Source organism: Paroedura picta, chromosome 15 (genome assembly GCF_049243985.1).
Source record: "Paroedura picta isolate Pp20150507F chromosome 15, Ppicta_v3.0, whole genome shotgun sequence".
In the NCBI taxonomy this organism is placed as follows: domain Eukaryota; kingdom Metazoa; phylum Chordata; class Lepidosauria; order Squamata; family Gekkonidae; genus Paroedura; species Paroedura picta.
In genome coordinates this window covers 17,902,323-17,927,435 of record NC_135383.1, presented here as the reverse complement: position 1 = coordinate 17,927,435, position 25,113 = coordinate 17,902,323, and the positions used below count along the sequence as shown (strand labels likewise).

Here is a 25,113-nt window from a genome sequence, read left to right as displayed (position 1 = left end):
TGATTTTTGCTGCACTAGGCAACAAGAAGCCCATTGGCTTCAGCTTTCCAAGCAGCAAGGCAAGCCAAACTATTTGACAAAGAAGCCTGAGGAAGCTATACCTGTCTGCACTGGCTTGTCGTAGGGGTAAGTAACAAGCAGGGACCCTCCATCCAAGGCAACAGAGAGGCTGAAGTCTTGCTTCATTATCAGGTTCTCGATGATGGCCTTGGTTTCTGGTTCTCGTGCACCAGACTGCTGGGAGGAATTACCTAACATGACAATAGAGGTTCTTAAGAGACAAGAGAGGCACAAGCCGTTCAGACTTACTTCAGGGAGGTGCTGGTGCGTGACAGCCAGCTCCATCCACGCCCTTTAAGATTAATTCTGCAGGGCCACTGCCATGGCATTCAATCGCTCACAGTCAAGCCACAACAAGGCACAGCAAGCGGCCACATGTTGGTGCAAGTATTCTCTTGCACAAAAAAACAATTAGTAAAGCAGGAAGTTCAATTAGTAAAGCAGGACCTTCCCTGAGAAGGAGGAGAGGATTTGGTAAGCCTTACTTGTGAAATCAGTATCCAGATCTTTGCCATGTGCATTCGTTTGCCCTATCTTTGAAACGCAGTCTCTCTCCTGAGCGATCTCACGTCCATCTGGGTTCAGGGATGGCACTATCACAATTCTTGTCCTGTCAATCAGCTGGAAACACACACACGAAGTTGGTAGGACAAAAAGCATTTTGCCAAGCCTACAGAAGATGTCTCTGTACCACAAAGGAATACAAGTAATTCCTCATGGAGTATCAAGAGTCCAAGATCTGGGAAGGGAGGCTCAAAAAAAGATTGGGATACTTTTACAAGGGGTGTGCTCGTCCTTAGAATCATAAAGTTGGAAGGGGCCATACAGGCCATCTAGTCCAACCCCCTGCTCAATGCAGGATCAGCCCTAAGCATCCTAAAGCATACAAGAAAAGTGTGTATCCAACCTTTGTCCTTCATAAAGTACTCTTTGAAGCTGCTAATGTGTTTGGTTGCCATGGTTTAATTTGTCTAGAAAAGAGATCTACTCAGAGTAATCTGGTTGGCATCTTTTTCCTTATGGGATATTTAGAAGCACTGGAATATGGCCATGCTTTTATGTCTGATGCTTTGGCAGAAGTTCCTATCCCCCGTAGCAGAGACTAGCAACAACTACCATGATCTTTTGCATTCAGCATCTCTTTGGAATGCTTCAGAAACTCTTTGTCCGTTTCCAGCACCCTAGACTGCACTCAACTTCCATGCTATGGAAGAAACAGATTTTGTTATGCATCTCAGACCTTCAGATGGCTGTTAGGCCTCTGCTTTTGTAGTTTGGACTTTCTGATTTAAACTTTCATTCGGGCTGGTAGCTGTGTTGGCCTGAAGCAGAAGAACACAGTTTGAGTCCAGTGGCACCTTTACTATGAACAAAGTTTTGTTCAAGGTATAAGCTTTGGTGTGCATGCACCAGTAATAAAACTTCACTTATACCTTGAATAAAACTTTGTTGGTCTTAGAAGTGCCACTAGACACAAACTTTGTTTAAACTTTGTAATTTATATTTTCAAAACAAATTTTAAAAACCAAATATGTTGAATCAGAAACGTAACAACAAACTCATAACTATACATGCAACATATTCTGACGCGCAGCCAAGTTTAACTATATGAGTAATTCTAATTAGTGACCCTTAAAATGCCCTCTTACCTTTGTGACTGCCAGGTTCTTTTGGTAGTTCATGCAGAGGAATTCTGCCAGGGCCAGAAGCAGCTCTGTGCCAACTGGAGCATTGCCATGGATGCCAGCAACAAAACGGATCTTTGGTTCCTCTGGCTCAGATTGGTTGGGTTTGTTGGAGATTTCCAGGGACCAGATCTGACGAAACTCAATGCTCTGACCCAAACTGCCAAGATAGAGGAGACCCAAGGCATTGACTTTTTAAACAGGAGAAGTGGGAGATGCGCACTGCCTTCCTAAGTAGAGACATATCCTTTAGTGCACTGAAATCAAAGGGCTGAATAGGGTATAAATCTGCTTAAGATTGGTCCTCTTAGCTTCACATCTGAAATGTTGTGGAGGCTGGCAACAGGGAGCTTTCTGTAAGGCTCAGGCATCCCTGGGCATGGCAGGACCTAGTCAAGGGACAGGGATATTTTCTAGGAAAACTATACAAATGAGGGTTCAATATAAGGGTTACCCTCATTCTCCCAGTCACAAGCGCAAATGAATTTTTCTGCTTGTTTCTATCTAGCTTGGTGTAGTGGTTAGGAGTGCGGACTACTAATCTGTTGAGCCAGGTTTGATTCCCTGCTCTTCCCCATGTGCAGCCAAGCTGGGTGACCTTGGGCTCGCACAGTCCTGATAAGCAGTAATATCAGGGCTCTCTCGGCCTCACAGGAGAGAGGAAAGGTGATTGTAAGCCGCTTTGAGAATCCTTCTGGTAAAGAAAAGTGGCATACAAGAACCAACTCCTCCTTCTATACTTTCCCCAATTGTTTTCAATCAATATTCTAAAGGGGGAACAGGTAGGCAGGACCTTTCCTTATTTACTTGGATAAGATTTTTTTGTTTCCCCTCGCATTTTTAAAGAATCTTAACATTCAAAATGATACAGAGTTTAAAATCCACAAGAACACACAGGGCTGTGGTTTGTCACAATTCCACAATCATATGGAACATAATACTCAGGACAGAATTGTTAATTTGTAAATAAGCTCTTGCATATTTACAAGGTATTTTAAGCTGCACAGAGAGCTAGCTGAACAACACAGGAGAGGGGGACAGTATCCATATAGCCCCTCCCCACAAAAGCAGAAGTTGATATATAAATATAAAATAATATAAACAACTGAGGACTCAAAATGCTGAATTCCTTGATACAGAATCTTAAGGGTTTTATTTTGCACTAAAGGCATACAGCCCCAGTGATTGGGCTATCTCTGACTAAAGGACTTCCGATATTCCTTTTCAGATCTACACATGCAGCAGACTCTGGTTGCTGGTTTCCAGAACAAAGAGAGGACAAGAGAATCATTTACCTAGTGAGATTTGTGATCAGAGGATAATTCAGGTTCAGGCCTCGAAGGAACATGGACAGATCCTTGTAGGGTCGGTAACGATAAGGCAGGACATCCGCCGCGGAAGTCAGCAAGAGGTGTTCTAGCCCATTCTCCGCAGAGAGGTTTTTGATCAACATTTCAAACTCCTTGGTGAGTGGGTCACTGGCATCTGCCATGTTAATGTCAGGCATTTTCCCCTCCTCCATTTTGGAATCTTTCCGGGTCAAAGTGAAGTTGACGACTTGCACTGCAGATTTGTCACCTACTTTCACAATCTTCGATTCTGAATTATACCTTTTTGAAAAAGGGCAAGAAAGTTGTTTGTCTGGACAGCTTCTGACACCGACAGTGTTTTCTGATCAGACATTGTGAACCTTGACTTAAAGGCTGCTGGAAAAGATGTATTATTATCCAAATAGCTGATGAAGGAATGACAATGAACATCTGAGAGACTGAGCTGGGAACTGGGGAATTTCTGGTTCAAATTTCACCTGCACCAAGAACTCACTAGCCTCAGCTCAGCATCTGGAAGATGGGATGGTCACAGATAATAATAACAGCTAACATTACAGGGCAGCTGTTTGGATCACTATTCACAAACTACGTCAAGCACTCAATATCTATAGCAGTGTAAAGTTCACACTATTTTGTGAACTACTGAGAAATCTATGCAACACAGCTCTCTCTCTGTATGAGCTGCTTAGCCAGCACACAGAACGGTGGATCCAGGAGACCTGGGGTTAAGCCTCATTTCTGCCATCAATCCTTTGGCCCAGCAGGTCTTAGAAACAGCTCTCCATCTGTGACACAGAACAGCAGTGACACAGCACGGGACTGTCCACCACTAATGAAGGCCCTGAAAGGATTGGACAATTGTACCATTTAAAGGGTACTAGCCCTGCTGGATAATTATGGACACAACTGAGAGCACCTGATTTCTTTCTGGAACTGACAGCAACAGAGTCTCCAGTACTGTCCTGATTTTCTGGAACATTTCAGGAAATAAGACACTTGAGGTGGCAAAGTATTAGCAACACCTACAGTCATCCTCTTTCCTGCCTTGCTTCGTTTCCTGTCTCAACTACTAATGCTGCTCACAAGCCTACTGACAAAAGTGAACTGAAGTACTGACCGACAGTTATTTCAAAGGGGGAAACAGTAGGTCAGCTATGTGCAGAAACACTAAGGACAGCCTGTGGACAAGGAAGGCAAGGATTCCCATTTGACCAGCAGATGGTGCTACAGACTGAAATTCAACTACCGCCAAGCCAGGTCATAAAGCAGTAGGAATATTTTAACAGCTTTGGCTGAACTGTCCCTGAACCTGCCAAACAAGTCCTTGGGTGCTCTGCTGGTCCTAGGGTTATCTGCTTGATCTGTATACCACCGAGTTAGTTCCATTCAATAGCTTCTTAAAACATCTAGCCCCTGTTCCTCCTTCAAAAGACACTGTCTCCTTACAGCTGCTTACAACCTACACACTTCTCATTTGAGGAAAGTCCCCTAGGTCTATATTACATGATTATTCTGCTCTAAATCGTGACAGAAATGGAACCTCCCCAATATTCGGAGGCAGTATACCTGCAAATCACCAGCTACTTGGGAAGGGCTCTCCTTCATCATGTCCTGATGGCGAACTTCTAGTCATACCTGGCTGATTACTGCTAGTAACAGAAAACTAACCTAAATGGACTTTCCCAGGCTGATCCAGCAAAGTCAGTTCTTGATGTCTGGATAAGCAGCAAAAAAAAAAAAAAGAAAAAAAAGAAAAAGAAATGAAGAACTGCTGCAGGCAGTAATGAAGATTGGCAGAACAAGGGGTTGAAAAGAAGTCTCAGTGGTATCTTATAATGGACCAGCTCTTATTTCTTTTCAGTAATAAGACTTATTTTTGCTGCTAAAGCAAATAATGATGAAAGACATTCCCTGAAGGGGAGCAGCCTCCACTTAGGCACCTAAAAATATTCTGGCTATTGGGAGTTTCCTACCGCAAACAATGTATGTAGGGTATTCAAAAACCGACTGATATGTGGACTAACAAAGAAAAGCTCTGCATCAAGAGGGGCACCATTCCTCACTGAGCCCTGGCACAGTGTAAGCCCAAGAACAGCAGGAACCCTGCCCATCTCTCTACACCAGGGGTAGTTACAACCTGTGGTCCTCCAGATGTCCATGGACTACAATTCCCATGAGCATTTGCTGGCAGGTCCATGGACTACCCCTGCTCTAGACAACCTAAGTAACAGCAGCAAAAGATCATACAGCTTTGTGCTTGAATACTCACCCTCGGGCAGACACTGTGATCTTGTAAGTGCCTTGGGCTAACAGGCGCCAATAATCTCCACCCATATAAGTAGAGACAGGGTGATTGATGTTGGCAACGCTGATGGTTGCATTTAAGATGCCCTGTCCATCTGTGGCATCCAACACAAACCCTTTGACACCTCGGTGAACCTAGGTGGATGAGAGGAGCTATGAGATTATGCAAGTAGGTTCAGCATAGTCATCACTGGCCTAATCTGCATCTGTTTATCAATCCAAAATCTATCAGAAAGAAAAAGGAATGCAGGAGATACTGTGATCAAAGGAGCTGCTGTATTTGGAAGACTCTTATTGACTTCAGTCAGAATGAAAGATAAACTCCCTTGTGTTCAAAAGATACTGAAGAGAAGTAATTTATGCAGGTGTTTTCTGGGCTAGGCTGTTTTAAAAGCTTTGAAACAAGTTACTATATCAATATAATCAAAATTAATACTATATAAATACAACCCTGGCCCCAGGGAAGCTTGTCTGACCTCAACCAAAGCCAGGTCTTTCTGTTTCATGGACCCCACTTGGTGGAATGAGCTCCCTGAAAAAAATCAGGGCCATGCCAGAGTTAAACCAATTCCACAGGGCTTGCAAACTGGAGCTCTTCCACCAAGCCTTCGGTCGAGGCCAATGAACCAGGCACATTAACCAAAGCCCTAGAGGCCCCTCCAACCACAAACAGCACCATGCAGACAAAGAACCAAACCACAGTACAGCCAATAATAACACAGTTGTTGAGTCTAAAGTCACAACGTTTGACTGCTAAACATTAAACGTTCTACCATTACAAGTTACACCATTATTTACAATTATGATGTTTCTTGAATTGTCTCTCTAACTTCAATGTAAACCGCCCCGAGCCGAAATGGGAGGGCAGTATATAAATATAATAAAATTAAAAAATAAAGAAATAAAAATTCTGACTATTTAAACTTAATTCCTAGTTAAATGTTTATCCTTGATCACAAGAAAGGAAACTGCACCGAAAAAGTTGGGAGTACTTCTGGGAAAAGTTCTAGTTCTGAAGAGTCTCCTGTAGTCTGCCCTGAGTCAACCAGGAAGGATAGACTATAAAAATTAAATTATTTTATGATTATTGTATTATATAAAACAGCCACCAAATAATACTCCCCATGATCCTAGTTATTCCAACAACTGATGGAATAATTAAGCAGGTGCTTTTAAAAGATACAGCAAGTGGGAATTAAAGAAATGCAGGCATCAAACCATTAAGAGATTCAGCTTTCTGATTCGTCCATTTGTGTATTAGATTTATTCATTTTCGCCCTTCTTGGAGGGCTCAGGGCAGTTCACAACAATCACAGGCAATAACAATAAGACAAAACAAATAAATACAAATCAATAAATAAAATCAGCGTATAAAATCCTAACATAAGATTAAAAGTCCAGCAAAAGTCTACTATCCAAACAGTGCATACAATGGAAGATGAGTCCACCAAGTGGCAGAATTCACAAGAGGGCTGCTGAGAAAATCTTTCCCTTTTGCAATAGCATTAGAGTAGTTCAGGAGATATGTTCATTCACAGAAGAAATTCAGCAACAGATTCTGAAATAGGAGTTGGTCACCATGTACCGATAGAACCTGGAGAACCTCAGGTAATATAAAACTGGCTTAAGCTTTAAGGATCATTTTTTTCTCCCCATTCTTATGGCCAAGAGAAAGATTCAGCAAAGGCTTATTGACTAGGAAGCCTACATGAGACCCTGAAAGTTTCTGTAGAGGAAGAAACTATTTGTAGTAGCACTGAAGACCATTTCTTATCCCTAGCGGGGTAACAGGCTACACCTCACCTGCTTAATGAACTGCAGGAGAGACCTGCGATTCTGCTCCCAGTACCTGGGCAACTCCTCTGCCTTGGGATATTTGACACAGCCCAGCTCAATTGTCAATTCAAAGCAATTTGTGTTTAAATAATTCCAGTCCTGCATTCCACCTGAAAGAAAATACCATCAGAAGAGCCATCAGAAATTGCTGCTGCTTAACAACAGGTTTTAAGGAATTCTACATGAGAAATTGTTAAGTCCCAAAGACGTGTGCAACTCTAGTTGCAAAAAATATGCATTTAGCCTGTGAAACTAACTTACACTCACTGCTGCAAGGCAAATTAAACTTTACAGCAGGAATTTCAGATAGCTGGGAGGGGGGAGAGATAAGCCAGATCTTGTAAAAATATTTATTTTACCACTTCTGTCTCTTTCTATAAATATAAGGCAACAAATAGGGGTGGGGAGAAGGTTAGTCCGTCATCGGACGTAAAATGATTTTAAGCTAGGGATGGTTTATATTTTAATGTAGGGTTTTAGTGTTATAACTCGCCGTGAGCTGGCTTGCTGAGAGTGGCAGGTAATAAATCTAATAATAATTAATAATAATAGTCACAACACTGTATAAAAGCAAAACAGGGATAGAAGGGAGAAAGCCCAGAAGAGGGTTCCTGAGGTAGGGAAATCAGAGGGAAATGTAAGGTTGCTCTTTCCAAAGTCAAAACGTACCTGTTAAATAAAATCAAGAGTCACAATATGCCATACACCCAATTCCTTTAAACAAGCACTCCCCAACCCAATTTCCTTCAGCTAAACCTCATTATTCACTCCAGTCACATCTGTACATTGGATGTTAAACAGGGAAGCACTAGAATACATAAACGAGCACAAACATGCCCAGCAGACTTTTAATCTCCTTTTCCCACACACAGGCAAAGATGGCTTTGCAGAAAAGCAGGGGGGGGAACCCTTTCCAACTTGGGTGTCTTCTTACCTGGAACATTATACCAGTGAGCTCCATTAGTAATGCCATGAGGAAAGTATTCATCAGGATACATTTCTACACATGGGTGGCCCTGGAACATCTGTGCGTTTTCCTGAAAAGAGGGATAACCACTTGTGAAATGAGGGCTTCCGAGAACAATGCCAGCGATGCCACCCACCTGCCTCTCACAGGAAGCAGCCATTCTTACACCTCTCAAATGAACTACATTTCTTTCACTCCCATCTCCTCATAATTAAACCTTCCTGCCTTGATTCTGTATACACAACCTAATTATCGTAGACTGGGGCAAGCATACTACTATTCTGAGTTCACTATGAAATGATTTGCTTGCTGTGCATTTTTATTAAAACTCCCCAAGGAGAAAATGTGATGACTTGCATATGCACACGACTCATGTCCCAGACTTCCTTACTCCATGGACACCCCTCTCTCCCCAAAGGTTTTAGGATGACTGAAGGGGAAACATCACGCAGCATAAAACTTTACCTTGGCATAGGAAAGAGCAATCTGTTGAAACAGGGAATCATCTGGGGATCTACTGTACGTGGCAATGCCACGTTGGTCATCATCGTAGGGGTAATTAACAACCAGAGACCCTGCAAAGAAAAACAAGAGATTCACCTTGCAGAGCTTTCTCTTCCGAGGAAATGCTAATCCCAGCACCAAAGAAAACCTTCTTACCAACATGCTTCTATTTTTCTAGAATTAGCCCAATTAATTGAGAAACACAGGCGACAAATGAACTATGGACCCACCTGCTGGAATGCTTTCATTCTAAAGAGAAGCAAGTAAGAACCTGCATATAAATACCTTCACCTTTAACAGAAGGGGAAATGTTGACTTCAATTTATATCTCACCTTTCTGTGAGGACCAAAAGTAGCTAACATTATTTTCCTTTCCTCCTTTTTATCTTTACAACAATCCTATGGGGTGGGTTAGATAGAGTGTGAGTCACTGTCCCAAAGCCACCAAAAGAAGCTTGCATGGCAGAGTAGGGACTGGAGCCTTAGTCTAACATCCTAATCTCTACCTCACACAAACTCTGGAAAATATTGTCATAAGAAAGCACATAGATAACCAAAGACAGGGAAGTAGGTGGATGGATTTGATACTGTTCAGAAAGACTTGTTTTAAGTGAAGGTTTTATTTTATGGTTGCCTTTCATCAACATACTGAGCTGGTTCAACGCTATCATAAAGATTTCTTCTTTGACACTAAGGTGACCTCAATCCCTAGCAGTCAATATTTATGTTTATGTTAAATAGAATATTTATGTTTATAAAGTCATTCAGAAGGCCACAAAAACAGAAAATGCAAGCAAGAAAACGCAGGCAGTCTGCAGAAAGTTCTATTACACTAGTTAAAGAATGCCCTCCTTGGGAAATTTCTCAGAGATTTCCAGTCAATTTAATGATCTCTTACGGGTGACTCCTAGGGTCAGAAAGAAAGACAAGGAGTACCGCTTTCACAGATAATGTATCCAGATTCCGTTCAGCTCTACTGCACTTTATTTAACCCTTCTATCTAGGGTACAGCAGAGATCCCAGTGCTATTCAGCCTCTACAAAAGAGGGCCCAAAAGTGTTCAATTCAGGCTGGTCTTCATTCTCTTACCTCCATGTAAGTTTGCAGACAGCACAAAAGGATAGGTCTTCAGCCAATTCATAACAGCCATTGTCTCTGGCTGCAGAGGGTCTGAAATCTGGAAAAACTGATCTGGAAAATTCCTATTTAGGTCATAATTGTTGCTGTTATTTCTGCCAAGAGTCCCATCTCTGTCTCCTGAGAAATGAAACACAACCTGTTGAGATGACACCTCCTTGGTTTCATGATAACATATGCACCCCTAGCATAATTTGCACTCAAGGGGAACTGGAAAAAATGGCAGGAGCTCCTGTTAAATTAGTCCTATTCCATGTTTTCTGTTCAAAAGACACAGAAACTATTAAGGAAACTGATTTTCAAAACACTCTGTCCATGTCAGCAGCTTTGTAAGTTCTACAGAGGCCTGTCTACTTGTGCAAGCAACTGAAAACATTTTCCCATTATCACACAGCTGCCAACATTACTCCTGAAATGTATCTTGGGATGAATCTTTCACCAATCTGGTCTATAACTATACAAATAAATAGATCTTTCACCAGCAAAATAGGATTTGGTGTGCAGTAAAATAAATCAAAGGCTTGTTAGTCCAGCAAGATCTACCTGATTGCCTACACTCTTGCACACAGTCCAGAGAACTTTACTGCAGATAGTCATATTATTCTGCATAGTCTGTTCCTTTCCCCAGGGAATGGTGCAATCAAATGTCCTTTAATAGATACCTCCACTTCTAGAGTTCAGTACACATTTAGCCACCTAGAGATGAACTCCCTAAAGAGTTCGTAAGCACCAATACCTTCTTGAGATTTCTCATAGCCATCAGGGTTCATGGAAGGCATGATGTGGATTCGAGTCCTTTGAACCAAGTCTGTTACTTCAGGATCAGTTCCATAGTTCTTGCAGAGGTACTCAATGAGATTAAGGAGTAGCTCTCGGCCCACCACTTCATTGCCATGCATGTTCCCGATGTACTTGAATTCTGGTTCACCTGGAAGGGAACATAAGAGCTCTTTCAGTTCTGCTAGATCAGAACCGAGGGACCATTAGCAACAGCTTTCTGTTTCTCACCACAATCAGCAATTTTTTGTTTTATCTACAACATTTATATCTCATTCTTCAGCATTAGAGAAGTTTACAACATGTGTCAACAGTATTATTCAACATACACATAAAACTAAGAATTGCCTTAAGCAGGTACAGTAATAAACATCTTAGTTTTCAAAACCTGTCAGCAGAAGGGGGTCAGGCTCAGAGCATAAAGTGTGCCAGGTGCACTACTGCTTCCATTCTCCCCCCCCCCCCATGTATGCTGGACAACAATTGGCAGGGGATAGAAAACTGGAGCATAAAACCTGTCCTGCATGTTTTCTGTATCAAGCTCATACTTCCAAAGGTTCTTTCAGCCTGGCTACCATTGAGATCTCACAATGAGAACTCATTTGACATCTTCTTGTTTGAGTTGCAGAATTTGTGCTTGCACAAACATTGCTCCTCCCTAGGAAGCTTTTCCTTTTTTGCACCTGGCTCCAGTTTGCTGAATTTTTACACCATGCTCTGGGGACAAGTTGAGAATACATGGATTCATTTTACCTATTGTGGCTAATAGCCATTGATAAAATCATGGAAGAGAAACCTGATTCCTTTTAAAAGCCATCTAAGAAAATGATAATCCCCATATCTTAATGGGCATTGAATGCCATATGTTAACTGCATATTACCTTCCTATTTATTATGCTTATTATGTTATGTTCCGTACGTTAATTACAAGTTTGTTACAAGCTGAATATACTGTCATTACATTTCAGAAGGGGGCCATTAGTTAGAGCAGCCTTTCTCAACTTTTTTTCCGTTGAGAAACCCCTGAAACATTCTTCAGTTTGTTATTCTTTCAATAAAGAGATTTCCTTTCAATGAAGTCTGCCTATTGGAAATAATCGACAGAACCTCACAGGCAGCAGGTGATGGTGGGAGGAAGATGAAGCTTGGATCTGAAGGCCAGGATCTTCCTTCCCCATGAGCTGTTCACAGGTCATCTCCACATTTTGCTGGGCTTCATGAGAAGTGGATGATATTTTAGGGATGCTTCTAGCAGCATTTTCCAGATGAAGCAGTCCTGTGAACAAAGCTTTGGCCAATTCTGATTCCACTGTATTCAAAGTGCAGAAATGCACAACACTGTCCCATTTACTTTCATATGAAAACTGGAACCTCTGCTCTATCTTGCCATTTTTTTTACCTTTGCTATTGGTGTTATTTTCTTCATATCCTGGAAGGAACATCCCCCAGTAAGGGCACTAGCACACTTTCTGCTCTGAGTTAACTATGCAGTCTGAGTAGACTTAGGGTGGTTAAATAAGTTACCTAACTCATGGATGCCTGGGTTGTCTGATATTTCCATCACATACAGTTCCCTCTGCTCCACTGACTTGCCCACTGAGTATAGGCGAGTGATGCTTGGATACTCATTGGCATACTTCCTCAGAAAGATCTCCATGTCTGGGAAGTGATGATGACGGAAGTCCTTTGGCTGGATCGCTTGGTGGGCAGGGGTTGGCCTTTCTGTACTGGTCACATTGGTCGTATTGGGAGCAGAGTCTGTGGCAGTTACTGGTGTATCCTGGGTAGGGTCGGAGATCGGCACTGCTATTGTAGGTTTCAAGGAGAAGTCCACCACAGTTGCATTCCCTTCCTTCACTTCAACGTTTACTACAGTGACTGGCAGGTATCTACAAAAGAAAGATTTAAATTCTTGCCATCTCCTGACCCAGAAGAAACCCCCATAAGGGTTAACTGAGTTCCATCACCGTAGCTAAGAATAAAAACAGTACTTAATATTCATTCAATCCTTCCCCTTTGCTGCTGTTTATTGCCTCTTGTTCAATATGAGCAAACAGCAGCACAGACAACTATGTTTGAGGATTTCAGCACCAGGCTCAAAAGGAACCCTTGCCAAGTGCCAAACACACAACAGCCCAGACCCATACAAGTTCCAGAGACATTACCCCACAACAGCTGCTGTGATGTTGTAGGTTCTGGGAACGAGCAATCTGTGATAATCACCAAAACGACCAGTTGTGATGTTATGAGCAATTCCAGCCACGGCAATAGTTGCATTTTCCAAGCCAGCCTGAGTGACCGAATCCCGGACAAACCCTTTGATCCCAATGTGCACCTGTACAGATTGACATGACATGGAACAGATATGAATTAAATAATTCCTCCTCTCACTGTGGCTGTGTAGTTTTTCTCTGCAATAAACAGCTTTTTATTTCAAACTAGTTACTCTTTTACTAAACAATCTACCCTAGCCCCTAACAGATTTAAGAAAACAGTTCGATATACATAGGAGAAATCTAGCAACAAAAACATTAAATATAACAGACCTCACCCACAGACAGTCTACTAATACATAGAAAGGCCGGGCCCAGAGATAGCTCTAATAGAACAGCAGAATTCTGGTATGTTTGTGTATCATGTGACTACACCTATGGTTTTCTGTAGTGCATGTTCAGCAGAACCTCGGACAGAACGTAGACATCCAGCCCTCGGATCTGTCTGAAATGTGAGGTGCTGCAGCAAACTAGGACCCAACAAACTAAATCTGCTCCACACTGCCCCAGAACCATAAGATTATAGGGGCTGTTACTCATTCTGCAACAGAACTAACACCGTGGAAGAGGTCTGCAGAGCAAGAAAGAATAACAGCCAGGCAATCTGTCATACTTGTAAAGGGACAACCACAGGCCCATGTGACTGAGACAGACCAGAACTTCCTCTCTTCAGTCCCAGAGGCCCCTGGGTACTGCAGAGGAAAGGAAGAAGAAGAGTTGGTTTTTATATGCCGCTTTTCTCTACCCGGAGTCTCAAAGCAGCTTACAGTCGCCTTCCCCTTCCTCTCCCCACAACAGACACCCTGTGAGGTGGGTGAGGAACACAGGCATTTTTCAGCACAGAGAGAAAAAGGATTCTATTATATCATTCCTCTGACCTTCCTGAATAATGAGATACTTTTCTCAACATGAAAAGTACGTGAACAATGTAGAAGTGAGGTACTCAGCCGGGGGTAGTGCAGCAATGTCAGATGAGAACATGAAGCAATCTGATCTGCCTGTGACATTTACCAGGATCATTCACTGTCCCTTTCCCCTCACCAATTCATCTTATAAGTGTAGAACAAAAACGTACTTTTTCAATAAAGGTGAGAAGAGATTCCCGGTTATTTTCCCACTCCAGCTCAAGCTGCGATGCTGGTGGGTATTTGCAGCAGGAAAGCTCGAAGGTGACCTCAAAGCAGTTGGCCCACACATAGTTATAATCCTGCATGCCACCTAAGGAATTCAAAATGCAAGAAACATGAAGCAATCATACTAATTGTCATCATTTAGTGCTTCTGTATCAACAGAATGTCTCCCCATTATTTCACATTAGTGGATTTTTCAGCAGATTGGGCAAGGTTATTTGTTCAGACTGAAGAAGGAGGAGAGGAAATTAAGCCAGCAAGAAAGACAATTATCCCTGGGTACTCCTGCAATGCCTATGAAGGGGATCAATGCAGTAGGGAATTAAACAACTAAGGAAAGTCTGCTCCCCCCCCAAAAAAAAATGGCCCACCAGAAATAGACCTACTACCTGGTAACGCAGTCAGAATTTTAAATATTTCTTATTGAGTAACTCCAACTAAAAGGTGTACTTTTACACAATGATGGGCAATGAACAGTGACAATCCCCCCCCCCCCCCGAGTCTCAAGCATTTCCACATCTCAGTCAACCATTTTCCCAGACAAATGCTGTTTTTCCAGGATTGGAAACCTGGCAATAACCCCAAGATTAGTTGCTCTCAGAAGGCATTGATTAGATCAGAAAACATATTGCCATTGCAATACCTATAGAGTTACAGGGATTTCATGACCACAATGATTAAGCTTTCTGTTGTTTGTTAGACAGTCTGCACATTGTGAGTCATCCATTGTGATCTGCAAGACCTGGAAGACTTTGGTCTGAAGAAAGCAAGCTTCATTCCTTTGGAGAAGGCTACAAGATGACTCGGCAGAAGTTTGCAATTGTGACAGATGATGAAGAAAACCCAAGAGAAGCCACCACATTGCACAAAACATGTGTTACAAAATTATAAGGTGGGGAAAGTGACCGAAAAGGGGGAAACAAAACTGGAGCTACCCACCCCCACCAAATATCCTTAATTTACAATCCTGTCCTCTGTATTTCTAGAAATATATTGTGATGAAAAAGGATGTCCAGCTACAACCTGCCCACACCATCAGGACAAATGTGCTAGTTATTATTCAGACGGACTGACAGTTCAGATCAAAGCATATAGGAGGGGCTATTTAACAGGTTATTTGCAGCTATTCCAGGTTATCTTGTATTCCTTCCTTTCTACTCTGTCTTAGTAAATAGATGATTGAGGGAAATAGGAAATAAAGTCATTTGAGGACGAAAGTGTCTTCATGTGCTGAAATCTGAACTTTCTTTATCCTTGTAAACCTACACTAATCTGCTGCACTTTATTTTAAAAGACACATTTACAACAGAGAGGCATGTGTGTGCGCTGGTTAAAGTGCCGGACTAGGATCTGGGTTATAAGCTTTGGCTGTTACACTGACTATTCTTATCAGGACACTAGGGGCAAAGCCCGTGAACCCAGGAATACAACGGGCGCTAGCACATACACCTGCACTGTGACCTTCCTGGGCTCTGGACCTCCAATCCCCATTCAATCTTGAGATCCAATGTGGTGAAGTGCAGCAGACTCTACTCTCAAAAGCTGAGTTTGATTCCTTACTCCACGTCCATATACAGCCATCTGGGCTACCAAATTCCAGGTGGGGGCCTGGAAACTTTCAGGAAGACAACAGAGAGAAAGACAGGATGAAAGAGAGAGAGAGAAACAAAGAAAGAGGGGGGAGGGAAGGGAGGAATGAAGAAAGATATCAGTTCACCTGAAGAAAACAGCTACTTTGGAGGAGCACTGGCCCTCCTACCCCTACCCCCATATAACAGTGTCTATATAGGTGACCACTGCCCCCACCTTCTCATCCAACCCCACATTGCCCAAAGGCCAGCTGGGAGTGAGCTACCACCTTTCCACCCACCCCATCTTCCAAAGACCAGGCCAGAAATGCTGCACATGGGCGGGTGGACTGTCACCATTCCCCCCCCCCAATTTCCCAAAGGCTGGGTCAGGCAGAGAAGGCTGCAGGCAAGCTCCTTCCAGCCCCTTCCTACATATCTCCCAAAGACCAGGCTGGGTGGACAAGGCCATTGGGGAGTTGCCTCCTTCCCACCCCACATCTCCCAAAAACTGGGCCAGGCCGGAAAGGGAAGGCTGTGGGGGGTTGTTGCCTCCCCCCCCCCCCATCTTCCAAAGGTTTGGCCAGGCTGAGTAGGGAAGGCTGCCTCCTTCCCACCACCCACATCTCCCAAAACGACAGGGTAGACAGGTAAGGCTGTGGGGGGCCTGGCCCCTTCCCATTCCTCTCACATCTTCCAAGAGCCAGACTGGGTGGGAAAGGCTGCTGGATCCTCCCAGCACCTCTGAGAGGGTGGGGAAAAGCAAAGAGCATTCTGATGGCCAGCTGCAGGACCATGGGGAGGTGTTTGTGAGCCCAGGTCCTGTTAGGTAGGACTCCTCAGAGGAAAAGCCTTACAAGAAGCTCCCAGCTTCACCTGAGCCTCAGCTGGATGAGAACTTAGCCCAGCCAGGTATTCAACAGGCAGAGAGTTCTGACCAGCAGGAGGAAATGGAGCTGCAGACAAACCAGGGATTAGATTCCAAAGTTGTTGCAGGAGCTCCTCATTCCTCTGCCCATCCTCCAGCTGCAGCTCCTTGCCTTGTCAGCTTACCTGAGCCAATTAAGGAATGCCAGCTATGTACTGGAAGACAGCTCTATTCTAAAAGGCCATACCAGGTTAGCAAGAGAGTTGCTGATTGCAGAAGACTGGGAATCATCAAGAGTGAGGATTGAGAGGATGCTGACAACCTATATTAACTTGAGGCTGGGAAATCTGGGTTGTGGATATGATTTGTGAGTTGCTCCTGCTTTTGGACTGCCTGAAGGAACCCTTGACTCACTGGACTGAGTTAAGACATTCATTGCATTCTGTCTGTCCCTTGGCATTCTGTCTTTGTAATACTATTATCTCTGTCTCTACAGCTCATCTGTGCTTCTTTCCAGCAGAGAGCTGAAACCCGAGACCAGCACAGGAGGCAAAGGAAACAGCTAGCTTCCTTCCCTTGCCTCGGGGAGATGAAGGGTGGGAAGAGGCTGAGAATGGAGCAACTTACAAGCAGCAGAGCCTTTCAGAGAAGCAAGCACCTCTTCCACCCAGCAAGCAGCAGGAAGAGGACAGATAATCCCCACAACTGGCCCTCACTGGAAGAGTGCTTTAATTTAGTCACAGTTCTCCTAGAGCTATTCTTAGCTCTCTCTCAGCCGTAGTCCGAAGAACTTCAGTTGAAATAAGGCATCTGTCTCCAATTTGGGGCTTATTTGAATTGTGAAGGCTCCATGTACATCAGACAGTCTGTCAAAATGGCCACCACTCAAAATTAGCAGATTGGAGTGAGCCTGGATCTCAGATACTTTGTTTTCATGCACTTTTTGGGCTTTAGCACCCTGCAAGGTATGCTTTTCAGTCCTACTTAAAATGGCCACTGCTTCGATTTGGAGCTTGTCTTTGCTCTCCTCCCTGAGCCTAAGAGCAGGGGAGAGTAAATCAGTGAAGGAAAGTTAAAGATATAAGCAGGAAAAAGCTAAGATGAGAAAATTAGCAAAATAAGTAAAAATAAAAACATAATGAGAATAGATATAGAAGTAGCACAGCCTAAAAGATATGGCAAACCATATCAGCTGGTCGCTTTTTCTTCTCAATTTCTCTGTAAATGCTTTATATAATAATAAATAATAAAATTATATTAAAAAAAAAGAAGTAGCACAGCCTACTGAAATAACTGCTCTCCTTGTTGAGACCTGAAAAGAACTGAAGAGAGAGTGACTCCCACCAAGGAGACAGGGGAAAAAAAGTAGTTCCTGTCTCTCTGAGTAAATGGAGGGAATTATCACCAAGAGGTCCTCTGCAACAGAGGGAGAGAGGAGGCTTCAGACAGCATGCTTAAATCATGTGTCTGAAATACTCTGCCCATGTCAAACCATGCTGTTCCCTGCCCTGCCTCTTTTCACATTCTCTTTTCACATTTTTTTAAACTTAACTTTTTGCACCACGGCACTAGATCGATATAGCAAGTTAGAACATTTCTTTAAAAGCCAAAATAGAAAATGCTGCAAAAAAGGGGGAAAGTGGCACAGCAGGCATTTCAAATGTCAAACTTGTGATTCAGAAGCACATGAAAATAGGAGAAAGAAGTTTTTAAAATAACAGTCCAGTCATATCTTGCTAATGGGACACAAGCAGCATTGTTATTAAAAAAAGTAAATACATTCCATTAGCAGCCAGGGGCCAAAACACTTGCATCTGAAAAGTCACAAACAATTAGTTCGCAACCGGCAGCTAAAATGGATTACAAAGGCCCTTTGAAAGGGACCTTAGTTTAAGGTCTGCTTCAACTTGTTATAGAATGTTAGATAAAGAAGGCAAATACACCAAGGACAAGCCTAGTCCAGACCCAGGAGCTAACTGCATTGTGTATAGGGAGGGGCTGGCACACCGTATTTTTCTATTCCTTCAGTCAACTGAATCAAGTGAGCATATTGGGGGGGGGGCAAAGTGTTGCTCCTGCTTCATAGCCTAAATTTAGCCCATCTACCAGGATGGATTTGTACCACAACACTTCTGACAACTACATGCTCATTACAACAAGTACACTGTTCCTATTTTACTTAAAATTTTAGGCTACTTAACCCTGCCCCATGCAGACTCATGCCCCTATTCCCCAGGGCACCTTGACTGCCTCCCCACTCTGAATACTGTCTCTCTAATCCTCCCCGGTTCAAAGTTCATTCTTATTAGATAAAAATGTTTTAAAGTATTAGGAACCTTGAATATTCAACCACATTACAGGAGACAGATTAGATTTAAGTTTTAAATGAGACACTGAATTAGTAAATTAGCAAGAGTTAACTGCTCCAAGTTTACCTCTGGTAAACAGCCTCCATGAAATATCAGGTTTGTAATTATGTTGGGAGTTACAGCAAGAAATCAACAAGGGCTGTAGAAAGGAAGCTATCCACACTTACTTGATAGCTGTTACCACTGAACTCAGTGGTTTGCTTCCAAAACATCATGCTTGTTGAATAACTACTAACTGGCTGATCTACAGTTGCATAAGCTTTTGGCCACGGGATTCTTATTTAAGAGTATACCTTCTAGATGTAGACAACACAGCCAGGCATCTCAAAATATGACCAAGAGCTAAAGTTTATGAGCCAGAAAAATATACATGAGCACAGCCCAAACGTCAACTGAGACAGTAAATTATACAGCTGAAGCTTGGTTAAAATGCTTCACCATTAAGGACTGCTTCAGGCTCTGGAGCTACACTGTCTTCTTAAGATGCTAGGTATATTATTGAGGTTGAACTTTTAATCTTCAGAACAGACCTACGCAACTGAACTTGCCACTATGTTGACTTAAGTGGTTCAGGATATCCTGCTGCACACTGAGCATTCACTCATGCTGCACATTAAATACAATTATCCTTGTTGATTCAATAGACCAATTGCCTCTGTCAACATTTGGGTGTGCTGTAGGTAGAGAGCGGAAGACAGAAGAGACAGTGGTGGCAGCTAATGGACAACAGCATTAAAGTAAAGCTTAAACGTACCACAATCCCACTTGAAGTTTTCTCACCTTCTCTACCCTTTCAGGGAAGGGGGAGAGATGTGACAGTTTGGAGGAAGCTCCCCTTTCCTGAGAGATTCCTCTGCATTCACTGCAAAACTCTTTCTGAGACTTTGGGATACAGTAAAAAAATCTGCAATCACCCAAAGATTATTGTCCCTCTGATGCTTCAGTTACCAAAAAGGATGAGATGTGTAGCTCAGGAACCCCCAATCTTTTTGAGCCTGGGGTCATCTTTAGGATTCTGATATAAGGTGGTGGATACAAAGGCAGAATGGCCACTGCAGGAGGCAGAGACACATGCAGATGAAGTCCAAGTGCGGGGTGGGGGTAAGAAGAATGATTTTTTTAAATACACTGGGAAAGAGGAGAGCAAGCATGGCACCTCAATGTAGCTTAACCAAGCTGCTTAAGGCAAAACTCTCTCATACCTCCACAAATTTCACTAGCATGTATTCTATTCAAAATACACCAACACAATTGAGGTTAGGAAACATCAGCTTGCAAATACTAGTTTCCAATGAACACGAAAGAGAAATACTAGCTTATACCAGCAGCATCCGCCACCACTCCTTATGAGAATAGGCTTGGAATGAGAAGAGGCAGGATTGAGGAAGGTTTCCATCCCCCCCCCCTCTTCACATGCTGTTTTCCCCAACCAGCAAGCCATTTTAACTCTTTCACTCCCAGTATCTCAGACACCGATACCAACTCAGGGGCTGAATCTCTAAGAAGTCAGTCAAAATTCTGTTACAATAAAGTCGAATAATCTCCCCCCTCTTTACAGTGGACTCCAGTTGTTTGTACTCTCCCACAATAAAAGCAAAGGCTTCTTTCTTGAGTACACACAACAGGCTCCCTTTACCACCTGAACCAAGTTTAAATGGCTGCCAGCAGACCTGCCAAATTGCTAGGCTAAAATGGCTGAGAGCGTGAAATCAAACCAACCTAGGATTAGCTCAGGTGGAGGGAGCTAACATAACAGCACTACTTGGGCAGGGGCTAGCTCCCTTTGCAGTTCTGCTTAATATCAGCTATAAGGGGAGCCAGCCTGGGTGACAGCTCAGTGTTGCCTAGGCTGGGGCTGGCTCTGGTTGCAGCTCAGTTTAAGCTTAGCAAGGCAGGGGGCAGCCCAGGATCAGCCTGGAAAGTGGAGCTGATGGTTCTGCACCACCTGGGCTATGGCTCGCTTCTGCTGTGGCTCAGTTCAAATTGAGCTGTAAGGAAAGCTAGCGCAGGATCAGCTGGGGCCGTGGAAGGTGCCAGCTCCATGCCACCTCAGCTCAGCTAGGGCTGGCTCCTTCTGTTAATAACAGATCTGTTTACAAGAGGAGCCAGTTCAAGTAACAAGAGGAAGCAGTCCAGACTTATCGCAGTCCCAGGCAGTTAAAGGGCTGCCTTTAAAAGCCTCTGACTCATGGAGCTGAAAAAAAAATGTAGCATTCCTGATTATTTCTGATACAGATACCAAAATATCTGGAAACACCAATATTCAGTATACCCAAACACGATATATACCCAAACACAGTATACCCAAACACGAAAAATACCATGTTTTGCATACCCCTACCCCTTCCAATGAAGATGTTTTCTTATAACTGTATTACAAGGTCATAAGGATACATAACAGAATGGTTCAGCAAGATATTTATAAAGAAAAATGAACTGCAGACTATATCACTATGTACTGGACATATCAATTGTATTGTTATTGCAGTTCTGTTTCTACAGAATATATTTTTTCTGCATTCTATTCATACCGTATCATACATAACATACTATGCTTGTTCAGATTTCTATACTCCTAGTACACTGCTTAACAGATGTCTTCATACTGATTGTCACAACTTGCACTGCATGATCTGCTTTGAGTCACAATGAGATTTTTAAACATTGTAAATAAATGCTTTTTACCATATCTCTTTGCCCTTACTTGAGCCTAGCAATGTGTAAAGAACCTGCTCTGTATTACAACGAACAAGTAAAATTAGCATACAGCATCAGCTGATGCATGAGCATTGCTTAAGCGCAGCTATGCATTGTTGTACCAATAATACTTTGGAGGTTTCACATTGCTCCTTCAGAAGGCATGGTTTGACAGACAGCTGAAGACTGAAGGGGAACTTTTACCAGAAATCTGTGGAGTCAGTTCCTGCAGGTCCCTTGAATGCCTTACCTTCCACATCATACCAATGTGCACCATTAGTGATGCCTCCTTCGAAAACTTCTTTCTCCTCCCCAGGGCAGTTTGGGGTGCCTGTTTTCATTATTGGGTGGTTTGATGCATACGCCTTTGCCAAATACTTGAAGACTTCATCATCAGCAGATTTGCTATATAACCCAGAGCTCTGGTGCACAGCAGAGTCATCATAGGGATAGCTTGCAACAACAGAGCCCCCATGCAGGTTTGCAGAAAGCACAAACCTGTATGAAAAACAAGTGCATTTGTTATCCATACTGCAGTGTAGAAGAACACAAAGTAAAGATACCCAATCAATTTGCATGACATGTTTTATCATACTGTTCTGGATTCGGCTAAAGCTGTAAATGTGGCTGCTTAAACGTCACAACTCAAAAGCTGCCTACCTCCATGCAATATACTGGATAGGGTACTAGGGACCGGGGGTGGGGTACGTGGTAGAGTCTCCCTTTTGAAAAACAGGCTCACCAGAAACTCCCAAGCAATGCAGCAACCAGTACATCAGATAAAGGCCTATCTCACCTCAGTAAAAAAGTTTATTAGGTATTCATGTACAGGATTTCAGACAATAAAAATATGTTTAGGCAGCAGTTTCTAGGTTACCCATGAGTACAGCAACTAGGAAGACAATTCGGCTTGGGTTTTGAAAACCATTCTAGATACATTTTAGCTTATAAACGAAGGAGAAAAACCAAACTGAAGTGGTATACACAAATTTATCTGACTTAGTCATACGCAGCTACCTAAACCTCACTTTTGCTTATATATTCCTACTGTTATGATGGTCAGTTCTTAGTCTGAGGAAGAGTGCTTGCACTCGAAAGCTCATGCCTTGAATAAATCTTTATTGGTCTTAAAGGTGCTGCTGGACTCTGATTTTATTGTGTTCCTTCTCACCTGTTCAAAGTCTTTGGAATGCATTATAAAGTGCTTGATACCCACATTGTTACCAATGTGCTGCTCTGGTTGGTGCTCAGTGGCTTGTTAAAATGCAAGTGCTTGATACCCAAGCACTTGCATTTTAACAAGCCACTGAGCACCAACCAGAGCAGCACATTCGATTTAATTAAAGTTGGATATTGTGCATGCTTCAGTTTGTTTATTCAGTTTCGTGCCAGTCACTGAGAACTCCAACTACAAATGCTCTGAACACTGTTACAAGCCAGAAAGAAACTACAATGAGTTTCTTTGTTGAGCCCAGCCTGTTTTAACTGATATTGGTGATCATAACGTTAAGTACATTCAGGGTTGCTGGGAGTTTAAGATTTGGATGAACACTGAATGGCTAGATCTTGAAATACTCCCGCAGCTGATAGAAAGGTTTTATGCATCCAGATTGCAATAGCTCCTCATATGACTGCCTTTCCTACAGCTTTGCACTAAATATTTTTGTTACCAAGTCACAGAACATCAAGGAAAAGAAAACTGGATACGTGCTGGCATTTTTCTGCCCTCAGGTGCATTGTTGTATTTTATGTTTCTGCCACACAACCCAATCATCTCCCAGTAGTAACAACACTCTACTATCTTCCCACGTGGCTCCCTCCAAAGATTCAAGCAGTCTCAACAGGATCTTCTCCAGCCACAACCTTGAAGACCTCCACTCACTTCTAGGACTCTCAGTATTTTTTCATTTTCCTCTCAGATACCTTTCCTCTCTAATAGATACCCGAAACAACCTATATTTCCCCCCTCCTCCATTTCATCTTTACAACAATCCTGCAAGGCTAAAAGTGAGTGATTTGGTCCAAGGACAACTAGCAAGCTTCCACAGGGCAGTGGGGATCTGAACCAGAGTGGGTACACCACTACACCAAAGTGACTTTCATGATTACCTGAAAGCACAAGCCTAATTCTTCTACAAGGGACAACTCCTAGCCCTATCTACACATCTCAGATCTCTTATCTGATTCATCGTATTCCCTCCTATATATATATAGAACTAAAACTACAGATTGTATGGAAGTGAATTCTAGTTTCAAAAAGCATGTTACAACAATAAACTGGTACGTCCTCAGTGGCCTGCTTTTCCAGGACTGCTGTTATACAGCTATTTCCCAATCTCCTATTCACTCCCTCATTATTCAATGAGTGAAAACTCCAAATCACTAGCCTTCCCCAGGGCACAAATGCAGACGTCATACTAAATTTCTCCTTCCTAGTCCAGCAAGATTCACTCTTGTGCTTTCAAGGTTTCCCATAAGTAACAAGTCACAGCTACACTGCTTTTCCCAGTCATGCCCCACCTAGCTTTTTCCTCCTTCCTAGTGAACAAACCCTACCTCCTGGGCTACATAGCTCCCAAACAGCGATTACACATCTTCTGCCCAGTTCCTGGTCAGAAGGACCACCTCCCCCATTCAGAGTTTCCTGCATGTTAAGATGTTCAGGAGAGGTCTACTTCAGTTAGGTTGGTGGAAACTCAAGGTACACCACCACAACAGTAAAGTTCTGCTACCTTAAAAACAACTGTGTTAACTGCTGGGTGAAAATTTATTTTTGTATTGTCTTTAGACAAGCTATTCTTTGTTACATTTCCATTATGACCGCAGCCACATTCTTACGAATGCTTTGGTAGTAAACCTCACTAATCTGTAGGGCCTACAAAACAGCTCTTCCGCCAGGTTTTCAGCAAAGACCAGCAGCAGAGGCCTTCCTCAAGCCTGGCCCATCTGTCAAGCAACTCTGACAACTCCACAACATCCAACCTAAAGCTGCCGCCCAGCTGCTGTCTCTCCCCTCAGACCTGATCTATTAGCTTGCACAGAAAGTCCTGAGCTTTCACTGTTCACCTGTTCTTGTTTATTACACCCTCTGTTCATATTGTTATACATGTTTTAAATGTACTAGTTCTGCTGTTCCATGTCCACTGCCCCGAGACGTCACAGTGAGGGGCGGTTTACAAATAATCACATCAACCAAGCAACCAACCAAATAAATAAAATGGGATTTATTACTGCACAGACCTACTCCAAACTGCTTCCTCAGTCACCCTGTAGAGCAGGCTTTCTCAACCAGAGTTTAGTTAAACTCCGGGGTTTCTTGACAGCCTTGGAAGGGTTCCCTGAATGGGTAGGAGTTAATTAATTTTTAATATATTTTTGACATTTGTTAAATATTTATCAGGCACTATGACCATATATGTTCATGCTGGCCGGCCCCCTCTCTCCCCAAATGGCAAATGATACGCCTGTACGCAGCTAGGCTTCCCAAACATATTCTCCACAATCTGTGGTTTCTCAAAGCCTGAAGAAACCACAACCAGGGGTTTCTCAACAGTAAAAAAGTTGAGAAAAGGCTGATTCCCACAGACCACTTTATTAAGGGCTATTA

The 25,113-nt window shown here is 42.9% G+C and overlaps 1 protein-coding gene across 1 annotated transcript in view; it reads right to left on the bottom strand.

The window, feature by feature from the left end:
- CPD (carboxypeptidase D) overlaps positions 1-25,113 on the bottom strand; it is a 33,610-nt gene that overhangs the window by 6,408 nt on the left and 2,089 nt on the right. The window contains exons 2-15 of the mRNA XM_077312622.1: positions 21,757-22,004; positions 13,950-14,092; positions 12,767-12,936; positions 12,126-12,490; positions 10,561-10,752; positions 9,777-9,944; positions 8,649-8,758; positions 8,151-8,253; positions 7,184-7,326; positions 5,346-5,515; positions 3,041-3,355; positions 1,710-1,905; positions 546-681; positions 102-251 (exon numbers count right to left, since the gene is read on the bottom strand). Coding sequence (XP_077168737.1) covers positions 102-251; positions 546-681; positions 1,710-1,905; positions 3,041-3,355; positions 5,346-5,515; positions 7,184-7,326; positions 8,151-8,253; positions 8,649-8,758; positions 9,777-9,944; positions 10,561-10,752; positions 12,126-12,490; positions 12,767-12,936; positions 13,950-14,092; positions 21,757-22,004 — 2,609 coding nt within the window. The remainder of the gene's footprint in view (positions 1-101; positions 252-545; positions 682-1,709; positions 1,906-3,040; positions 3,356-5,345; positions 5,516-7,183; positions 7,327-8,150; positions 8,254-8,648; positions 8,759-9,776; positions 9,945-10,560; positions 10,753-12,125; positions 12,491-12,766; positions 12,937-13,949; positions 14,093-21,756; positions 22,005-25,113) is intronic.